The 22,780-nt window shown below is 42.1% G+C and overlaps 1 protein-coding gene across 1 annotated transcript in view; it reads left to right on the top strand.

The window, feature by feature from the left end:
* CDYL2 (chromodomain Y like 2) overlaps positions 1-22,780 on the top strand; it is a 178,453-nt gene that overhangs the window by 105,098 nt on the left and 50,575 nt on the right. The window contains exon 2 of the mRNA XM_057712881.1: positions 17,210-17,798. Coding sequence (XP_057568864.1) covers positions 17,210-17,798 — 589 coding nt within the window. The remainder of the gene's footprint in view (positions 1-17,209; positions 17,799-22,780) is intronic.

Genomic DNA, 22,780 nt, shown 5'->3' on the forward strand with positions numbered 1-22,780 from the left:
ATTTATTTTATATCTATTATTCACATTTCACTTATGATTTATTTGTATTTTCTCTATTTTTCCTTCAGTGGGATTTACCAGAAATTTATCTATTTCATTGCCTTACCTCAAAAATCAGTTCTTATAATATGCTATATTGATTCTGTTCTCATTTTCTTTACTGTATATTTTTCAGATATTTTCCTAGTGGTTCAGTGGGATTTACTATTAACATCCTAGGTGTATAGCAGTCTAGTGGATTGATATCAACGTAGCTTCAATATTGTACAAAACTCTTATTGTATATAGCTCACTTCCCTTTCCCCCATTTATGTTAGTATTCCAAATTACATCTTTATATATCCTATACTCATTAATATACATTTATAATTATTGCTTTATGCATTTGTCTTTTACATCAAATAGGAAACATACAGAAGTAGTTGCAAATCAGAAATACAAGAGTGCTGGCTTTTTTATTACCTATGTGGTTATCTTTTCTGGAGTTCTTTAATCTTCATATAGCTTCAGATTATTATCATGTATCCTTTCATTTCATCCTAAAGGACTCCCTTTAACATTTCCTGTGAAGCAACTCTACTAATAATATTATTGCCTCAGTTTCTGTTTACCTGGGAATATCATAATTTCTCCTTCATTTTTAAAGGGTTATTTTGCCAGATGGAAAATTTTTTCAACCAGTTTTAAAAATTGAATGATTTACAGTGATTCAGGTGTACAGCAAAGTGATTTGATTGTATATTCAATATGTGCATATTCTTTTTCTGATTCTTTTCCATTATACGTTATTATAAGATATTGAATATGGTTCCCTGTGCTGTACAGTAGGTTCTTGTTGTTTACCTATTTTATATATAGTAGTGTGTGTATGTTAATCCTAAACTCCTAATTTATCCCTCCCCCATTTCCCTTTTGGCAACCGTAAGCTTGTTTTTTATGTCTATTTCTTTATTTTTAATTAATTAATTAATTTTTTGACATACAATAAACTGCATGTATTTAAAGTGTACAATTTGATATTTTTTTCTTATTAGTAATGTATATATGGCAATCCCAATATGCCAGTTCATCACACCCCACCCCACCCCCACCCCCGCTTTCCCCACTTGGTGTCCATATGTTTGTTCTCTACATCTGTGTCTCTGTTTCTGCCTTGTAAACCGGTTGATTTGTACCATTTTTCTATATTCCACATATATGTGTTAATATGCGATATTTGTTTTTTCTCTTTCTGACTCACTTCACTCTGTGTGACAGTCTCTAGGTCCATCCATGTCTCTACAAATGTCCCAATTTCATTCCTTTTTACAGCTGAGTAATAGTGCATTGTATATATGTACCACATCTTCTTTATCCATTCATCTGTTGATGGACATTTAGGTTGCTTCCATGTCCTGGATATTGTAAATAGTGCTGCAGTGAACATTGGCGTGCATGTGTCTTTTTGAAATATGGTGTTATCTGGGTATATGCCCAGCAGCGGGATTGCTGGGTCATATGGTAACTCTATTTTTAGTTTTTCAAGGAACCTCCATACTGTTCTCCACAGTGGCTGTATCAATTTACATTCCCACCAACAGTGTAAGAGCATTCGCTTTTCTCCACAGCCTCTCCAGCATTTACTGTTTGTAGATTTTCTGATGCTGCCCATTCTAACTGGTGTGAGCTGATACCTCATTGTAGTTTTGATTTGCATTTCTCTAATAATTAGTGATGTTGAGCATCTTTTCATGTGCCTCTTGGCCATCCGTATGTCTTCTTTGGAGAAATGCCTATTTAGGTCTTCTGCCCATTTTTTGATTGAGTTGTTTGTTTTTTTGATATTGAGCTGCACGAACTGTTTATATATTTTGGAGATTAATCCTTTGTTGATTCATTTACAAATATTTTCTGCCATTCTGAGGGTCGTCTTTTCGTCTTGCTTATAGTTTCCTTTGCTGCACAGAAGCTTTGAAGTTTCATTAGGTCCCACTTATTTATTTTTATTTCCATTACTCTAGGAGGTGGGTCAAAAAAGATGTTGCTGTGATTTATGTCAAAGAGTGTTCTTCCTATGTTTTCCTCTAAGAGTTTTATAGTGTCTGGCCTTACATTTAGGTCTTTAATCCATTTGGAGTTTATTTTTGTGTATGGTATTCGGGAGTGTTCTAAATTCTTTCTTTTACATGTAGCTATCCAATTTTCCCAGAACCACTTATTGAAGAGGCTGCCTTTTCTCCATTGTATATCCTTGCCTCCTTTGTCGTAGATTAGTTGACCATAGTTTATCTCTGGGCTTTCTATCCTGTTCCATTGATCTATATTTCTGTGTTTGTGCCAGTACCATACTTTCTTGATTACTGTAGCTTTGTAGTATAGTTTGAAGTCAGGGAGTCTGATTCTTCCAGCTCCATTTTTTTCCCTCAAGATTGCTTTGGCTATTCGGGGTCTTTTGTGTCTTCATACAAATTTTAGGAATTTTTGTTCTAGTTCTGTAAAAAATGCCATCGGTAATTTGATAAGGGATTGCATTGAATCTGTAAATTGCTTTGGGTAGTATAGTCGTTTTCACAATGTTGATTCTTCCAATCCAAGAACATGGTATGTCTCTCCATCTGTTTGTTTCATCTTTGATTTCTTTCATCAGTGTCTTATAGTTTTCTGAGTATAGGTCTTTTACCTCCTTAATTAGGTTTATTCCTAAGCATTTTATTTTTTTTGTTGTTGCAGTGGTGAATGGGATTGTTTCCTTAATTTCTCTTTCTGATCTCTCATTGTTAGTGTATAGAAATGCAAGAGATTTCTGTGTTAATTTTGTATCCTGCAACTTTACCAGATTCATTGATTAGCTCAAGTAGTTTTCTGGTGGCATCTTTAGGATTTTCTATGTATAGTATCGTGTCATCTGTGAACAGTGAGAGTTTGACTTCTTTTCCAATTTGGATTCCTTTTATTTCTTTTTCTTCTCTGATTGCTGTGGCAAGGACTTCCAAAACTATGTTGAATAGTAGTGGAGAGAGTGGACATCCTTGCTTATTCCTGATCTCAGAGGGAATGCTTGCAGTTTTTCACCATTGAGAATGATGTTTGCTGTGGGTTTGTCATATATGGCCTTTATTATGTTGAGGTAGGTTCCCTCTATGCCCACCTTTTGGAGAGTTTTTATCATAAATGGGTGTTGAATTTTGTCAAAAGCTTTTTCTGCATCTGTTGAGATGATCATGTGGTTTTTATCCTTCAATTTGTTAATATGGTGTATCACATTGATTGATTTGCATATATTGAAGAATCCTTGCATTCCAGGGACAGACCCCACTTGATCATGGTGTATGACCCTTTTAATGTGTTGTTGGATTCTGTTAGCTAGTATTTTGTTGAGGAGTTTTGCATCTAAATTCATCAGTGATATTGTTCTGTAATTTTCTTTTTTTGTAGTATCTTTGTCTGGTTTTGGTATCAGGGTGATGGTGGCCTCATAGAATGAGTTTGGGAGTGTTCCGTCCTTTGAAATTTTTTGGAAGAGCTTGAGAAGGATGGGTGTTAACTCTTCTCTAAATGTTTGATAAAATTCACCTGTGAATCCATCTGGTCCTGGACTTTTGTTTGTTGGGAGACTTTTAATCACAGTTTCAATTTCATTACTTGTGATTGGTGTGTTCCTATTTTCTATTTCTTTCTGATTCAGTCTTGGAAGGTTATACCTTTCTAAGAATCTGTCCATTTCATCCAGGCTATGCATTTTATTGGCATGTAGTTGCTTATAGCAGTCTCTTATGGTGCTTTTTATTTCTGCAGTGTCTGTTGTAACTTCTCCTGTTTCATTTCTAATTTTATTGATTTGAGTCCTCTCCCTCTTTTTCTTGATGAGTCTTGCTAGAGGTTTATCAATTTTATGTATTTTCTCAAAGAACCAGCTTTTAGTTTTTTTGATTTTTGCTATTGTTTTCTTTGTTTCTATTTCCTTTATTTCTGCTCTGTTCTTTATGATTTCTCTCTGTCTACTAACTTTGAGTTCTGTTTGCTCTTCTTTCTCTAGTTTCTTTAGGTGGAAGGTTAGATTGTTTCCTTGGGATGTTTCTTGTTTCTTGAGGTAGGAATGTATTGCTATAAAATTCCCTCTTAGAACTGCTTTTGCTGCATCCCATAGGTTTTGGATTGTTGTATTTTCATTGTCATTTGTCTCTAGGTATTTTTTGATTTCTTCTTTGATTTCTTCAGTGATCTGTTGGTTATTTAGTAACATATCGTTTAGCCTCCATGTGTTTGTGTTTTTTACAGTCTTTTTTTTCCTGTAATTGATTTCTAATCTCATAGCTTTGTGGAAAAGATGCTTGATATGATTTCAATTTTCTTAAATTTACCAAGGCTTGATTTGTGACCCAAAATGTTATCTGTCCTGGTGAATGTTGCATGTGCACTTGAGAAGAAGGTGTAATCTGCTGTTTTTGGATGTAATGTCCTATAGATATCTTTTAAATCTAGCTGATTTATTGTGTCATTTAAAGCTCGTGTTTCCTTATTAATTTTCTGTCTGGATGATCTGTCCATTGGTGTACGTGGGGTGTTAAAGTCCCCCACTATTATTGTGTTTCTGTTGATTTCCTCTTTCATAGTTGTTAGTATTTGTCTTGTGTATTGATGTGCTCCTATATTGGGTGTGTAATATTTATAATTGTTATCTCCTTTTCTTGGATTGATCCCTTGATCTTTATGTGGTGTCCTTTCTTGTCTCTTGTAACTTTTTTTTTTTCATTTTTAAATGGCTTGGCTTTTATTATTATTTCTACAAGTTCTCTATACATTCAATACTTGAGCCATTTTCAGTTAAGAATATTGCAAATATCTTCTCCTAGTCTGTGGCTTGCCTTTTTTCTTTATGGTGATTTTGGATGAACAGAAGTTTTTAATTTTGATGAAATCTACTTTATTTTTTTCTTTTACTTTTAAGGCATATTACTCTAAGACATCTCTCCTAACCCAAGATTGTGAATATATTTTCCTATATTTTCTTCTAGAAGCTTTAATATGTTAATTTTCACCTTTGAAATATATGATTCATCTCCCAACCTCAGCACAATATTAACTACTATAGAATCCATGGCTTGCCTGGTCTACATTTTTTATTTTAAAGTCTATTTTATCTGATATGAGTATCACTACTCCAGCTTTCTTTTGATTTACATTTGCATGGAATATCTTTTTCCATCCCCTCTATGTCTATTTCTGTTTTATAAATAAGTTCATCTGTATCATTTTTTTTAGATTCCACATATAAGTGATATCATATGATATTTGTCTTTCTCTGACTTATTTCATTAGTATAATAATCTCTAGGTCCATCCATGTCGCTGCAAATGTTAATATTTCATTCTTTTCTATGGCTGAGTAATATTCCACTACACACACACACACACACACACACACACACACACACCCACAACTTTATCAGTTCATCTGCTGACGGGCACTTAGGCTGCTTCCATACCTTGGCAATTGAAAATAATGCTGCTGTGAACATTGGGGTGCATGTATATTGAGATGTAAATTTTTGCCTGACAGTTTTTTCTTTTAGGATTTTAAATACATGATTCTACCGCCTTCTGGCCTCATGGTTTCTGATTGGAAATTGACTGTTAATCCTATTGAGGATCGCTTGTATGTGATGAAACATTTTGCTTGCTGCTTTCAAGATCCTCTCTTTGAGTTTGTCTTTCAGCTGTTTGGTTGTCATGTATCTCAGTATTGATCTCTTTGAGCTTATCCTGGTTTGAGTTTGTTGAGCTTCTCAAATGTGTACACTTATATCTTTTATCAAATCTGGACAGTTTTGGCCATTATTTCTTCAGCTATTCTTTGTTTTTCCTCTTCTTCTGGAACTCCCATTATGTGCCTAGTTGTTACTCTTGACAGGGTCCCACAGGTCTCTTGGGCTCTGTTTATTTTCCTTTATTTTTTTCCTTTTTGCTTCTCAGACTGGATAATTTTAATTGAACTGTCTTCAGATTTGCCAATTCTTACTTCTACCTGGTCACATCTTCTATTGAAACTCTCCTGTGAATTTTTCATTTAAGTTATTGTGCTTTTTTGTCTTCCAGATTTCTTTGGTTGCTTTTTATAATTTTTATGACTTTATTGATGTTTTCTATTTGTTGAGACATTACTGCCCTGGCTTACTTTAACTCTTTGTTCATGGTTTTCTCTAGTCCTTTGAGAATACTTAAGACAGTTGATTCAAAGCCTTTGTCTAGTAAATCCAATGTCTTTCATTCCTTAGGGAAAATTTCTGTTAATTTCTTCTGTGAATGGACTGTAGTTTTTGTTTCTTTGAATGTTTCATAATTTGTTATTGAAGACTGGACAGTTTGAATGTTATAATGTGGTAACTCTGGAAATTAGACTTTCCCCCCTTGTCAGGGTTTGTTTTTGTTGCTTGTTGTGGACTGCTGCTGCTTGTTTAGAGGCTTTTCTAAACAGTTTTTTTAAAGTCTGTATTCTTTGTCATTTGTGGTCTATGAACTCTCTGTTCCTTTAGCTTGTGTTAAGCTGGTTGTGACAGATTTCCTTGCGTGCCAGGAGAAATAAATAAGGAAGTAAAGAGTAGAAACAAAGAAAGGGAGAGAGGGAGGGAGGAAGGGAGGGAGGAAGGAAGCAAGCCTCCCTCTGGCTTTTCACACTGGCTCTGTGTTGGGACATTCCTTCAGTGCTTAGCCAGGCTGTTTACAACTCTACTTTAGTCTTCACTTCCTGCATTCACTAAGCTCAGAGATCAGCCAAAGTTGAAAGCTTTAGGGTCATCTTGGGTCTTTTCTGAGCATGCATCCTGCCTTGGGCATGTGTGTAGCTTTCTATATTTCCCAGGACACATGGGCTTTTTTGAATCCTCTGATTTTCCAAGCAGACTCTTCATCATTTCTTCCCACAATTTTTGTGCATCTATTGTTTTTATCACCTGTACTCTTTTGTTCTAGTTGGCAGCAGATTGTGCATTTGTTTACATTGTTTTGAAAGAATGATTCTGCATACTCTTTTTCCAACCCGAGTAAGTTTTGAGCAAAACAAAAACAAACGCTTATGTCATTCCTCAGGTAGCCCCTAGACAAGTTAGAACAAACACAGTTCTTTGCGGATAAGGATTGCTCTTCCTCCTCCAGAACCGAGGACCATGGTTCCATACTGGGGATGTGGGCTGCTTTATTCAAGACTGCTGCTGAGCTGGGGAGTGGGTGGGACAAGGGTAAGTAAAAATAACAAAAAGCTTTCCTACTATTTTTGAGTTGTGTTTTTCTTGATTCAGCATTCATTTTGGTTGCTACAAACCTTGTTTTCCAGAATTCTAAAAAAGTTGATTCTGATGTTTTTGGTTGATTTTTCAGTGTTTCTGTGGAGAAACAAGCCCTCAGACCTGCCTACTCTGCCATTTTTGCTCTTTATTTTAAAAATCAGTCTTTGAATGTCAATGAGTTCAGCTTTTTTACATTTTCTAGTTTATTAATTTCTATTTTATTCTTTCTTCTTTCTTCCCAAGAGTGTTTTCTCTTATTGCTTACTGAGGGTAGATGTTTAACTTCTTCCTTCCTTCTTTCTTTCTGCCTGCCAACTATTCAACTATGTGTGTACTCATTTTTTGATTTTTAAAAAATTGTTATTGTAGTTTTTTCTTAGCTCTTTATTTGCTGGTTACTTAGGGTCATTTTTTTCATTTATAAGTGGTTGGGATTTATGTTTAATAAATTTTATTTCATCTAGTATCTGTTTTATCTAGTATAAATTTTATCTAGTAGTATAGCATTTATGCATTTAGAGATCAGTCTGTAAAATACCTTCTTTTTTGGCACTCATTAGGGATTTTTCTCCTCTTGTATTTCAGTACTTAATCAAGTTTTATGTATGTTCTATGGATGATTTTCTTGAAATTTTGTAGAGTTTATTTTCTTTACAAATCATGCAGTTAAAGTTTGTGTTCATACAAACGTATGTGATATTTACTTGATCAACTATCATATTTATATGTCAGATTCTTAATAGCCGTATTTTTCATCTGCTTTGATCTGTCTCAGTCTGAAAGTATTGAGTTTAAGCCTTCAGTTCAAATTATTTCTACCAATTTTGTGTTGAATATTTAAAAGTTACTTTGGAATTTGTGATTTGATACAGAAAAGTTCATGACTATTCTGTATTTAGTGAGTATTTTTTAATTAAAAAAATCTTCCTTTCCTATTTAATGCATTTTTGTTCCTCAAATTTTACTTTGATATTCTTTACAAAATTTGATCCTGCCTGATATATTTTTGTTCTTCCTTTTAACTTTTATTAGTAAGCAAATAAGTATATAATGAGTACTTTCAGTTGTTAGGTTTTATGATTGTTGTTACCATTATTCAGATGCTTTTTTTTTTTTTTTTAAGTTTCAGCATAACTTGCAGTTGGACTTTAGAAAGAACCCTTGAAATAATTACGGATTTTCAGAAGAGTTCTGTAGTACGAAGTTTCCATGCACCCTTTAACAAGGTTTTATGATTATTTACATCTTACACTGTGTACATTTATAAAAACTAAGAAATTAACATTGGTGCTGTGCTGTAAACCAACCTGCAGACTTTATTAGGATTTCACCAGTGTTTCCATGAACATCCTTTTCTGTTACAGGATCCAGTCCAGGATACCACATTGCATTTAGTTACTACTTTTCCTCAGTCACCTCCAATCTAAGGCCATATCTTGGTCTTCTTGTATTTTGGGACCTTGACACTTTTCCAGAGCACTGGTCAAGAATTTGTAGACTGTCCTTCAGTTTGGGTTTTCCTGATGTTTAATCAGCAGGTTATGGGTTTGGGGGATATACCACAAAGGGGAAGTGCCCTTCTTAGTGAATCAGACCAGAGTATACATGACATCAGCACAATTTATGCAGGTGACATAACGTTGATCACTGGTGTGGGACAGGTTTCTGCACTGTACAGGTACTCTTTTTCTCCTTTGCATACTCTGTTAGAAAGGGGTCATTAAGCCGTCACTAGAGGGAAGAGGAATTAAGCTCCACCTCCTAAAGGGAAGAGGATCAATTGGTGGGCATCTGTTAAAACTACCATGGTAGTTCATAAATATATTGGGGGAGATATTTTCAGACTATGCAAATATCCTATTTCTCTTTAAAGTTTTACCCACTAATTTGAGCATCCATCTGTGGCTTTTGTCTGTAGCAGTTATTACTGTGATGCTCTAATGGTGAGTTTTCTATTTTCCTCATTCTTTTCACATTTGTTATTTGGAATTCGCCTATAAGGAATATTTATCCCTTCTCCCCATTTGTTTATTTTTTCCAGAGTTAGCTAGCTTTTTCTGTAATGGACCAGATAGCAAATGTTTTAGTCTCTGTGGGCCATTCAGTCTCTGTTACACACTTAACTCTGCTCTTATAGTGTGAAGCAGCCATAGATAATACGTAAATGAATGGGTGTGATGTGTTCCAGTGAATCTTTATTCTTAAAAGCAGACGCTGGCCCAGATTTTGCTTGCAGGCCAACTTCTGACAATTCATCTATTTACATCAGGTGAACTCATGGATATTTATTTTACTTTTTAGGTTATACATGTCATACTATCACTATTTATTTTCTTATTCATCTTGTTCCAGCTTGGGCCACTGGGAGCTCTTTGAGTTGGCTCCTTTGGCATTCCCCCATCATTTGGGGTTGATTGATTGATTGATTGAATATTTCTTATTTTCTGGCATCACGAGATCCTCCAGGCTCATTTTTTAAATGGGTTAGTTTATGTCCCTTAACAAACAAAATGTCTTCCTCTCATCTGAAGGTCCACTTCACTGGTTTTAGAGTTCTTACGTTTACAATATTTATGTTTTCAACTCGTGTACCATTTTGCATGAAGGAAGGTTGGGGTGTGAGGTGGGGAGTTTAATTTTTTTGAAATTAAGAAGTTTTGCAAGAATAGAAATAAAGTTGATTTATTCTCAAGCTTTACTTCCCCCATCAGAGATCTTTTCTTGACCTACAGGCTAAAGATATACACATCTCTACTGTTACACTTAATTGGTGTTCTCGTCCCATTTTGATTTTTTCCCTTAACCAGACTTACATTGCTTGAGTGCCTGTTAGCCCTCCTGCACGCCTTCTCTCATTTTCTTTAATGTTTTCTTTAAAAACCTCGGTGTCCTTTTCTTCTGCATTCTTGGAGAGCTTTTCAAGTATGTTGTGTACGTCACTGATTTGATTTTCTGCATGTCGGCTCTGTCCTTTCCTGGTTCCAATGGGAATTTTATTTCTTTGCCTGTGTTTTCTCCCCCTTTGGTTTCTTTACATCCCTTCTTACATAAATGAGTCGTCTTTCAATTCAGTTCCCTACTCAACCTATTGATTTCATTTCATCACTTATCTTTTTTTCCTCTCTCTCTCTTTTAAAAACAGAGGTCATATTTTCTGTAGTCTTTGAAAACACGACACAAACACTATCCAAAAATGTATAGGAGTACTTTTCTTAGTAGGATATTATAATCGTGTTCTGTTATGTTCTAGAAGTTTTTATAAATACGTTACCAGTTTTTGTCTGTGTGCTCTTGATCAGAGAGTGCTTTCCAGCAGAGTGGGTGTGAGAGTTCCTCTTGGTCCACTTCTCGCTTGGATGCTGCTGCGTTCCCCATTCAGACCCTCACCCGGATGCTAGCTCGAACTGCGTGGCTCTGAGCAGTTTCTTGGTCTGCCAGTTATTTCCTTAGTGTAGTTTGGCTGGACTGAGCAGGACATGCCACCTGTTCTTACTGCCTTCTTCTCTGACTAGATAATCTGAAGCAACTACAGTCTTCTAGACCTGAAATAGTCCATACCTGGTTATTCCCCGAACTTGTCCCATTTTAATTCTTCCTGAGGACTTCATACCCCAAGTCAAATGATGGGAGCCTGTGCCTCTCTACTTCCACGGGAGCTGTCCCAGGATGTTGAAAGGATGCAGAAAGAGAGGTCCTTGTGGGTGTGGGGTCTGAGGTCCAGGATCTGGGAAATGTCCAGGGACGCTGCCCTGGTGCACGTGCGGGCAGACAGCAGGTGTGGACGTCATCTTCCTTTATTCCTTTTTGGCCTCGCTCTTCGCATTTAGAGGTTAAGACGTGTACTAGTAACCCAGAGTTTCTCAATTCAGCTCCATCTGGTGTAGGGGCATTCCTTCAAGAGTCTGGGAAATCTTTGTTGGTGATCCTGGCTTCCAAGCTATTGTCATTTTATATACTGTTTTGGTTTGATGGGAAGCTGGGGTAGGGAATTTGACTGATGATTAGTCAGTGTCCCTTTGAACCGATGGAGAATTGTAGCCGGAGGGGAGGGAGGCCCACATGGCATGCTGGGGGCCCCAGGAGAGTCAAGCTCAGGAGGCTTCCTTTTTTTAATTGAAGTAGGGTTGATTTACAATGTTGTGTTAGTTTCAAGTGTACAGCAAAGTGATTCAGACACACACACACACACACACACACACACACACACACACACAAGGGTGAGTCAAAAATTATCCGCACTCTGGTTATATTAAAACTTCTATAAATTCTACAGCCAGAGTGCAGATAATTTTTGACTCACCCTCCTCTGTGTGTGTGTGTGTGTGTGTATTCTTTTTCAGATTCTTTTCCATCATAAGTTATTATAAGATATTGAATATAGTTCCTTGTGCTATATAATAGGACCTTGTTTATTTTACATATAGTAGTGTGTATCTGCTAATACCAAACTCCTAATTTATCCCTCCCCTGCCCTTTCCCCTTTGGTAACCATAAGTTTGTTTTTTATGTCTGCAAGTCTGTTTCTGTTTTGTAAATAAGTTCATTTGCATTATATTTTTTAGATTCCACATATGAGTGATATCTTATGATATTTGTCTTTCTCTGTGTGACTTACTTCACTTAGTATGATAATCTCTAGTTCCATCCATGTTGCTGCAAATGACTCTGTTTTGTTCTTTTTATGGCTGAGTAGTATTCCATTGTGTATATGTACATCTTCTTTATCCATTCATCTGTTGATGGACATTCAAGTTGTTTCCATGTCTTGGCTATTGTAAATAGTGCAGCTGTGAATATTGGGGTGCGTGTATCTTTTTGAATTAGAGTTTTCTTCAGGAGGCCACTTTTAAGCCTGTAAAGATGCTGTAGGTTTTCTGTGACCTTGCAGGAGTTGAGGGAGCACCAGAAGCTGCAGATACGCCGTCAGCCTCAGTCAGGTTGGGCTCACTGAGCACAAGTGGGGAGTGGATGTGGTATCATCATTGAAAGCATGGGGTCTGGAGCCAAGATGTATCAGACCAAGTCTTAGCTCTCTGCTGCTTGTCAGAGGTGGGGTCTTGGCCAAGGTCCTTAATCCCTGGGTACCTCCATTTTGTCCTTTATATAAAAAAAAGGAGAATAAAGTTACCTACCTTGTTCAGGTATTTTGAAGATTAAATGAATTAATATGTATAATGTCACGTTACTATATAGGGATCACGTAGGACAGTGGTTGGCACTGATAAATGCTGAGTGAATATTAGGTGGTGGTGGTGTTATTTGGTTACTTGCCAGTGGACAGCTGAGGAGGCTGTCCAGCTGCCCAGAAAGGCCTCTCACTGGTCCAGATTTTCTCCATCTCCGAAGGCCCCATTCCTTCTCAGAGGAGCCTCCCTGTCTATCTGATTTGAAGTAGCCATTCTTTCTCACAGCCCCTTTCTCTTCACCATCAGAGCACTTTTCATAATTGCTACCACCTGTGACTTTGTGCTCCCTCATTGAAGCCTGTGTCCACACCAGCCTGTGGGCGCCGTGCTGGCGGTCTGCGGTTCACCATGGCCTGCGGTGCCCTGCAGTGCCCTGCGTATGGGCATGCATTAGAGGGTTGGACGAACGACTTAATGAAACCATTTTCTTCTTCAGTGCTTGTTTCTGGGCTTTGCTGGCCTGCACACTCGGCAGCTTGTTTGCCTGGTCCTGGTGGCTTCCCGCTAGTGAGGTATAGCCCGGTGGCCAAGAACGCGGGTGGAGGAGTCAGACGAAGTAGGGCTCCAATCTTGGCTAAACCGCCTACTGCCTGTGTGATGGAGGGAGTTACCTGCCTTCTCTGAGCCTCAACTTCCTCACCTGTGAGCGGCGAGAATAATGCTCACCTGAACGCTTGTGTAGCCAGGTGAACCCGGATACCTTATAAGTTCTGACCGCAGTTCCTGGCACGTACGCTGAGCACGTGCCACTAAAGGTGACTGTCATCGTCCTGTTTCTGAGAGACAGCCACTCTCCTGTCATCGGGCGCTGGTAGGAATTGCCTCAGACTTTCCCTGCCACCACCTGCAGTAGAATAGCATCTGGTATTAGCTGGGATCACAGAGACAAAATGTTAATTAATGATTTGGCTGAACTCAAAGGAGTCGTTCAGGGCCTCAGATTGCTTACCTTTGAAAAGAGAAGGTGGTAGGTGTGTGAGCACATGCTTTTTTAATGTCATTCACGTGTTCCTAGGTAACGACAGGACGAGGGAACTGACGACTGTTTCCATATGGAGGTCCTGAGCCTCAGGTAGCGCACGAGGCCTGTGCAGGTGGGGTGGGGGTGGGGCACCAGGAGCAGAGCTGCCAGCACCTGGGGACCCAGGTCTCTCTTTTCAACAGGTGGAGGAGGCTGGGGGAGCTGAAGGGAAAGAAAGGATTTCCAGACAGAGAATGGTGCAGTTGTTTAACATTCAAGTCCCAAATAACGTGGGCTTTTGTTATCAACAGAACAGATTAGAGTTCTGGTTCTATTTGAGGCTCTCCTAAGAAGAGGAAAAGAGGGTCAGACAACCTGTACAGGGAGGTAAAGAAGGAGATTAGGTCCCAGGAGATGGTGCATTCAGTCTGATGGGATGTTTGGGAGCCAGCTCTCCTCTGAGCTCCTTGTGGGCATTTTGGTCTGTCAGAAAAAGCAGTTGTTTTCCTGAACCTGGAAAACACTGTTGTTGCTGGTTTTTTTTTTTTTTTTTTTTTTTTACAAAATGTTTAAACTGTGGAAGAAGTCGTGTATATAAAAGCACTTTTATCAACTGACGTTCTCTACTCCTCAGAGCAATTCCACTCATCTCCTTGTAAGTGCTTTGTGGTGTTCAAGACACTTAACTTTCTCAATCACACCTTATTCCTTTTAGTTCTCCCATCAAACTTGCAGGAAGCTATTATTATTATTATTATTACTAGTTCTGTTTGACAGATGGGGACACTGAGGCTCAGAGCAGTTGGGGGACTGGCCCAGGGTCATGTGGGTAGAAAGTGGAAGAGCCACTAGTTCCTCTCCTGCACATCAGGCTGTTAACAATCCTGTTAATACTGTTCACTGTTGGTTTGGGGTTAATTTAAGTAGAAATGGCTGTCAAGCCTCCCAGTGGCTTTCTGGATGGGACCCGAGGTGGAAGCAGTGGTCTTTCTGTCCCCCATAAAGCCACGTGTGCCTCAATCCTCCAGTAACTGGGAGGGAAGAAAACCAGCTCCTCCAGCAGTGTGGCCCCAAGTAGTGGTGTAGACACTGCCCCCTTGCTGACTGCCCAGGGTCTTGAGCAGCCCTCCTCTGCTCAGCCATCTCCCACACTTGGAAGGACTCATCTAAGTAGGTGGACTCGACTCTCTCTTCTTCCCAGGGAGGCGTTGAATGTCCTCAGGGGATCGTGTTCTGCAAGATGGGGAAACTGTCTTTAGATACCACCCAGATTTGTATTCACAGGAGGATAAGCAAGGTTAAGTGACCTTTACTGTGGAATGCTAATCTCCTTATTTGTGTATTCTCCACAATCACCCTATGAGGTAGGTGCTGTTATTTCCACCTTGCTAGGTGAGTCATCCGAGGTTTAGTAACTTGCTCAAGAACACATGACTCCTAAGCAGGAGATATAAACCAGAGTCTTTCTCCATAGCCTGTGTTCTTAAATACTATACTAAGTTCATTTTGATGAAGGTGTACCATCCATCCATCCATCTATCTATCCATCCCTGAACTCATCTCTCTACCTGCCCTTTCACCTGTCTCCCATCTCCCATCCTTCCAGTCATCTGTCCATTTATAGATCTTTCCGTCACCTACCCATCTCACTATCCTCCCATCTGTTCATCCATCTGTCTATCTACCCACCTGCACATCCCACTGTTCACCCCTCTCTACATCCATCCATCCATCCATCCATCCATCCATCCATCCATCCATCATCCATCCATCCATTCCACTATCCAGCCATCTGTTCATTCATCCATCCAACCATCCATTTTTCCATCCATTTTTCCATCCATCCATCCATCCATCCATCCACCCACCCACCCACCCACCCATCCACCTACCTTGTGTTGGCTGTTTGTCTAACATGCTTTTCTGCTTTATTCTGGGGAAGAAGTTTCTCCATCCTGGGAGCCAAATACATGCTTTCTGAAGCTGGAGACCTCCATGCTAACACACATCCCTTAGCTCATAGCCCTTAGACATATCTGGACTTCCTCCTGACACTCCTAGGTTGGCCTTCTCAGCCGTGTTGCTGTTTCCAGCAGTGCCATATTACTTGTTCACTTTCCTCCCTTTGTTAACCTTCAGAGGATTTCTCCCTTCAAAGTCCTACAAATGTGCAAAGCTGCAGGCTTCTCCAGAGACACTCTTGACGGTCTGTAGCATTATCACAAGTGAATACCCAGCTAGCCCCATTCCTTGATTCAAAGATTACAAGTTGGATTAGTTTGGCATGATTTTACCTTTTCAAGCTATTATAGAGTTTGTGTGATACATCTAAAAATTATGTAATAAATCTAAAACAGGTGTTCACAGAGCATTTTGTAAGGAAAGAAATTTTAATAGAAATAGGCCAATGTGATTTGAGAAGAATCAACTAAGGAAACAATTTTACATTGTCTATGAAGAAGCAGTATTATAAGGAGAAAATATGGCCTAGCTATTTATTTATTAAGTACAAAGCAATGAAAGTCATTTAATTATTTTGCATAGCTTCTGTTGTACATAGATCATTGGAAGACAGTCTCACTTTTCAAAAATTTTTACTTTTTATTATGGAAAAATTTAAACATAAAAATTCAAACATGCAAACATAAACGGTTGTATAATAAACCCACATTTACCTATACCCATCTTTAACAATTATCAACTGTAACCATGCTTTTTTCCATGTCTTGTTGAAGACCAGAGAGATTTCCTTAGCTTTGAAGGTTTGCAGACAGTAGTACATGGCTCTGTAACCAGATGTATGTTCAGATCTACTTCTACCACCTTTAAGCCCTGCATTGTAGGCAGGTTGCCTCATACTTAATCCCCCATCTATCCAATGGGAGCAGTAATAATATACACCTGATGGGGTTATGCAAGATACATAATAGGTGCTCAAAAAATGTCACCCATCAGCTTGCCTGGCAGCTGCACCCCCTATGTTGCAGCAGGGGAGTCACATAGGGGGATATTTGGCTTCACTGATTCAAGTCATTTTCGGGCAGTATGGAAGATTTTTATCGTTGAGAGAGTTGGTATGGCCTAGTGATTAAGAAAGTAAACCTGGGGTGAGAGTGGCTCAAATCCCAGCTCTGCTTTTACCAGCTTGGAACTTGGGTGAGTGACAATTTCTTAGCCCCGTCTCCCTCTCTGTAAAGTGGGAACGGGAAGAACACCTACCTACTGCATCAAGTTGTTGTCGGGAGAAAATGCAGCGGGTACGTCCACGTCCAGCACTGAGTAGTGTCCACCTCACGCGTGCCCAGCGAATATTACTAATCATTAGTGTTATTGTAAGTAAGGCTACATTAGCAGAGTGCCTACCATATATATGCTCCATGTTACTTATCATTAATTACACGTAATGGTGAAAAACGCACACCAAGTTGGTCTTTCAAAGTCTGATTCTACTTTGGTGCGATGAAAAGAGTAAAGATCCTCAGTGAACACTTGCGATGCGCTTTCAAGTAAGAGTAAGCCTTGGCTGCACGGGTAGATGCAATTAGGCAGGTATGGTGTCACGCGGTCGTCATGGGAAACAACCGTGTGCCTTTGGTTCCCTTCAGCGATGTCCTAAAAGAAAGCAGCCCTCTCGAAGGCTCCAGGGAGGGTCAGCTTCTTGCCTTGGAAGCCGATCGCCCCATGGCCAGGGTCAATGCCTCTATCCCGAGGGCTTTGCGTTGTTCTTGTGGGCTGGGACTGATTTTTTCCCGTCTCTCTTTCCTTCCCTCTCTCTTTCCTGACTCTCCTCTTGCCTCCCAGGTTGAAAGGATTGTAGACAAGAGGAAGAACAAGAAGGGAAAATGGGAGTATCTGATCCGGTGGAAAGGCTACGGGAGCACGGAGGACACGTGGGAGCCGGAGCACCACCTGCTGCACTGTGAGGAGTTCATCGATGAGTTCAACGGGCTGCACCTGGCCAAGGACAAGAGGCTCAAGTCGGGGAAGCAGCCCGGCACCTCCAAGCTCCTGCGGGACGGCCGAGGCCCCTCGGTCGAGAAACTCTCCCACAGACCCTCAGAATCCGGCAAGAGCAAAGGGACTTCCCATAAACGGAAGCGGATCAACCCTTCCCTGTCCAAGCCCAAGAAAGGGTACTCGGCCAAGCCCCCCGCGGGCGGGGACAGGGCCGCCAAGACGGTGTCTTACAGGACTACCCCCAGCGGCTTGCAAATAATGCCCCTGAAAAAGGCACAGAATGGGATGGAAAACGGGGACACCGGCTCTGAGAAGGAAGACAGGCACTTTGGAAACGGGTCCCACCAGCCTGGATTGGATTTGAATGACGTGGGCGAGCAGGACCTGGGTGACGGCGACGCGAGCCCCGCGGCGCTGGCGGAGAACGGACTTGGTATGTGGCTGGTCTTCTTCTCGGATGGGGCTTCGCCGGCAGCCTAGGGAGATACATGAAACCCCCACCCCGTCCCCGCTTCTCAGCCAGGCAGTAACTCTCCCTTCGCCTCTCTCACCTAGGGCCCTGTGGGCTCCCTCAGGTGCCCGCACTGGCTACAGACACACCTATGCGTGCGGGGAGGCCACGCCACTGATGCTCCAGCCAAGGCCTGTCCCGGGTCCAAAATCCCTGGCTGCACTCCGAGACACCCAAGGCCATGGTAACCGCTCAGGAGCCCCTCCTCTGAGGGCAGCTCAGAGTCTTCACCCGTTAGGACCCAAGACTCCCATCCCCACAGCGCCAGTGCCTTTCTGGGGCTGCACTCACCCCCCACCCCCCAGAGCCCTTGCTTTCAATATCATCATGCCCCTAGTGCTGTAATAGCCCGGAGAGGTGGGGTCTGGGCCGGGCTCTGCTTCTCCTTCTCAGACCCTGTTTGGACTGGAATTCTCCCAACGGGCCCTTAAACTGGAACCTCCTGCCCCTCATCTCTTGCTAACATACATGATCTGGCCCCATGTCTGTATTAGGTCCTCAGTGCTGCCCTGACCCCATCCAAGGCCAATTCTTTTGCTTTGTACCTTCTTGCCACGTCCCGCAATTAACACAGCAAAGACTGTGGAATCCCTCCCTCCGACCAAGTCCCCACAGGCAGAATTAAGGAAAGAGGAGGCAATGACCCAGGCAATTCAAGCTCCCAAATCTGACGTTTCCTCAGGAGTCAGATGGCTTCTTGACTGAGTCCTCAGTGGCTGAGTCTTCCAGGTGAGCCATCTGCACCTGCAACCCTCGCTCCTTCATTTCTCAGATACCTGTGTGTCCACGTGGTGCATGTTTCTCTTTAGCCACCAGAACTCTAAGCCTTGGGATGCAGGAAATCCTGCTCGAGTGTGGACAACCCGTGCCCAACAGAGTAGGGCCACCCGATGCCCTGGATGGAATGAGAGTGTGTGTGGGAATAGGAGTGCCGGGATGCAGGTGGGACGGGCTGGGAGAGTTCCCGGAAGGATGGGGTGACGGAGGCAGATGCACGTTAGAGGGGTGATGATCTCAGAGTGCTCAGGGCATGCCCGGCTCTGGAGAGTGTGGTGTCTTTAGGGATTCTTGCCGGGGCATCTGAGCAATCCGCTTTGAGGTTCCTCTTTCTCCAGAGAGAGGAATTTCACCCAAACAGGATTTATTTAGCAGTCTCTGCCCCAGATTGACTCACGTTTCTGTCTGGGGATCCCTGATGCTGACATGACTGTGCCTGCTAACATATGGAAAAGCTGTTTGTTTTAAAAAATCCATCTCTCGGGGAGGAGTGGGCTTGTGTAAATGAGGCCTGGCACAAACATCGGTGTTTGACGTTCCTGTGACAGCTGCCAGCAGTGGAGGGATTCCCTGGCTCAGGAAGGGGAGCTTCTGAGGCTCCTCGGGTACAGGCTCAAGGAACTTGGGCGTGATTGCCGGCACCCTGGCTGGTAGCAGCCCCCTGCCCTGCTCAAGATGTGGCTACAGGGGGCAGGGGGGAACGTGAGGGAGGGAGGTGTGCTGACTTTAGCTGCCAGACCTGTAGAGAAGTTTCGATAAAGACATTCTTCTCCTTCCACGTCGCTTTCCAGATGGGGCAGGGCTGCTAGCTGTGTGCAGTCCATCCTTGGGCCTCATCAGTACTGCCTGGTTCACGATGTGATGATGGGGCGTGGTTCCCCACAACCCAGGGAGACAGATGAGGACCATCCTGCTGGCCTCAGTGGTGACCTTGTTAACTTTGCGTGCTTCTCTGAATCTTTGTCTTTGATCTCTTGTTGGCCTCATTTATTCCCAATGTTGCATGTTTTCTACTCCACTTGGGCCCATCCCTGGACAGAGAGGAGGAAGCCATTTGCCACTCTTTGGTTTGGTTTTTTGTGTTCCCAAAGGGCCCTTTTGTTTAATAGCATGTCACAGTATTGGTATCCTTGAAGTTCTCATAAGGCTAAGGCAGTGGCTCTCGAATTCATGTGTGTAAGAGTCCCTGGCGCTTTGGTAAAATGTGGATCCTGTAGAGTCAGATTTACTAAGTTGGGGGTGGAGCCCAGAAGATGGGTTTTTAACAAGCACCTCAGGTGGCTCTCATGCATTTGGGGACCTGCCCTGTGGCAAAATGGGGTGGCAGTTACATTGCACATCAGATGTCAATTTAAGTCAACTTAGTACTTCGTTCTTCCTAAGAGTTAGTCACCATGCTAGGTGCTTGGAGTAAAGTAATAAAAAGTTAGGTGAGGACTGCATCCTCTGAAACTTACAGTCTGCTCTCTAGTAGTTGAGAGGGGGTATCTCCGGGTCGTTGTTGTGAAGACCCCTGAGTCTGTCTCACCAAAAGGGGTAACGTGTACGTTACGTAGATGGTATGCCTTTCCATAACTGCATTGACATCTTCTGTGGTCACTGGGGTGATAAATGCCCCAGTTCTGGTCAGCCTTTAACACTCTAGTTAGAGATAGCATAATTTCCAGGTCTTGGAGTAACTGGGAAGAGGAAAAGACTGAGAATCCTTGCCGGAGACAGAGCGAGAGAGAGAGAGGAGAGAGGTTTGGGGTTCTTGGAAAAGACCCAAGACAGAGGGGGCTATGTGGTTCCAGAACTTTGCAGCCAAGGGTCAAAGGTATAGTTGGGCAAAACATGACTCCACTTATGTTTTCAGCTAGAGGGAGGCCTTGATGCAGCCAGTGTCCATGCCCATGTGGACCCTGAATGTTTTCCTCCTCCCCCTCCCCAGCCCTACCTTCTCTGACCACCGCCACCAAGGATCCAGATCCCAGTGGCACAGGGGTGAGGTAGCTGGGTTTTCAGCACAGAGGGGGCCTCATCTTTGCCTGGCAGATGGGGATGGGGAGATCCTGGCTACACTTTCCCAGCATTTGTTTTGGGGGTGGACTGTTGCTTTTTATATGGTTTCAACTTCTCTTTGGTGAGTTAAGGTTTTGCATACAGAAAAGCAACTTATGTAACACGTTACTCATTTACTGCTGACTTCCCTGATCTGAGCTGTGGGAACAAGTGCTAAATTGGGGCTCCAGCGGGTGGTGCTTTGGTTTCAGACGGCATTTTCCCCAGCAATGTTTGTGAAGCGCGTGCAGCGACTCCGATACCGCTTCTGCTTCTGATTCTTCTCCCATAATGACAAACGGCTCTGTGGTCCGGGGACCATCTGCCTCAGTATCCCTTCGGGAACTTGTTAAAAATGGGCTCTACCCCAATCAAATGAGTCTCAGGGGAAGGGGTGTGGATCGTGTCTTTTAAATGCTGAATTTTAGCAGCCATGGCATATACAGTAGTTCCTGCGGAAGCATTTGGTCGTAAGTGATGGATGGTTCAGAGATCCGATCCTTTGTTGGTAGAGCCAGAGTTACTCCTTCAATTTTAAGCTTGTAGATGGGAATGTGATTTAGTCCTTTGAAGGTATAAAGCATGATAGAATTTCTCATCCTTCATGCACTGTCTGCTAGGCATCTCTCTCGCTCTCTCTTTTTTTCTTCCTAAAACAGACCTGTTTCATACATACAGAAAAGCTGTTGGCTTGGTGAACTTCTGCTATGGTCTGGTCTAGAACTGGTTAGTTGTTTCATCAAAATAAGGCAAAGCATCAATACTTGACAGATGCAGATGAGCCTTTAACCTGTGGACACATCCTTGACCAGGGGCCAGCTCTGAGCCCCCGCGTGACACACAGATGCCCAGCATTTTCCGAATTTCCGTGAAGCCAGTGCGTTTCCACTGTTGATGCTGACCCTGTGGCCCCGTGTTCACATTTCTTTGAATTTTGGGAATCATCGTCCTTGTGTCCTGATGACTATTGTTTGTGGCACAGGCCGTGTCTCAGACGCGGCCTGATTCAGTGTTTTCAGAATTGTTCTTATCATTGAGTGAGTCATCCCACACAGACGCACAGCACTTGCCATCGTCTCTCCATGGATCTTTTAAAATTATCTCAGCTTTCACGTCTATCATGTTTGTTTATCTCTTCCTACTCACTCTCTCAACACAATGATCGTTTTTCCTCTTATTGATCATAATGGCGTAACCATGTTTTAAAAGCACTTCAGAACTAAGCGTGAATGTGGGAAGTGCCCCAGGACTTTCAAGAGCCTTGGGCTCTCAGACATGAAGCCGGCATCAGAATCCACTGGAGGGTGTGTTGAAACACAGAGTACTGTGCCGACCCCCAGAGCTTCTGATTTAGTAGGTGTGTAGGAGAGCCTGAGAGTCTGCATGTCTAGCAAATGCCCAGATGCTGCCGCTGGTCCGGGGACCCCGCTTTCGGAACTGCTCGCTGCTCCAGACGAATAAGCACCAAGATGGTTGGGACGAAAATGACAGACAGTGGGTGGGAACGCCAGTTGGTGGTACTGGGGAGAGTTGAAGCACTTTTGCTCTGGTCCTTGAATTTGCATTCATGAGAATTCATAAGTTGAAAGTTTGTGAAATGAAGCTGTTAAGTGGAAAATCTTATTGCATGGGAACTTCCCTGTTAGGCCTTGGAGTTTACAAAGTCCTTTCTGTGATCCTCACAGCAGTCCTAAGCGGCAGCTGTTGTTATTCTACCCATTTTTCAGAGGAGGAGGAGACTGAGGTTACAAGTGCCCAGGTTGGGGCTAGGGAGAGAAATCCAGGCAGTTTGACTCCAGAGCTGGTCCCTAGATCACTGCCCAGCTGGCTCCTAGGCAGTACAAGGCAGTTCCGGAACATTGATAAAAATATGCCCTGATTGGGGGCCCCCAGAGTGCTGGTGGGGCAGAAGCCACTTGGAGTCACCCTCATTGCTTATTGATGGATGGGTATAATCCTTATAAGCCTGAGAAATTGAGATTAACTCTGTGCCATTCAATTTAAAACCCAGGAGTAAATGGTCAATTTCGTAGAAAAAACTCAACTTAACAAAACAGACTTGCGGACCACTAGAAAACCTGAATAGG

Source organism: Hippopotamus amphibius, chromosome 16 (assembly GCF_030028045.1).
Source record: "Hippopotamus amphibius kiboko isolate mHipAmp2 chromosome 16, mHipAmp2.hap2, whole genome shotgun sequence".
Lineage (NCBI taxonomy): Eukaryota > Metazoa > Chordata > Mammalia > Artiodactyla > Hippopotamidae > Hippopotamus > Hippopotamus amphibius.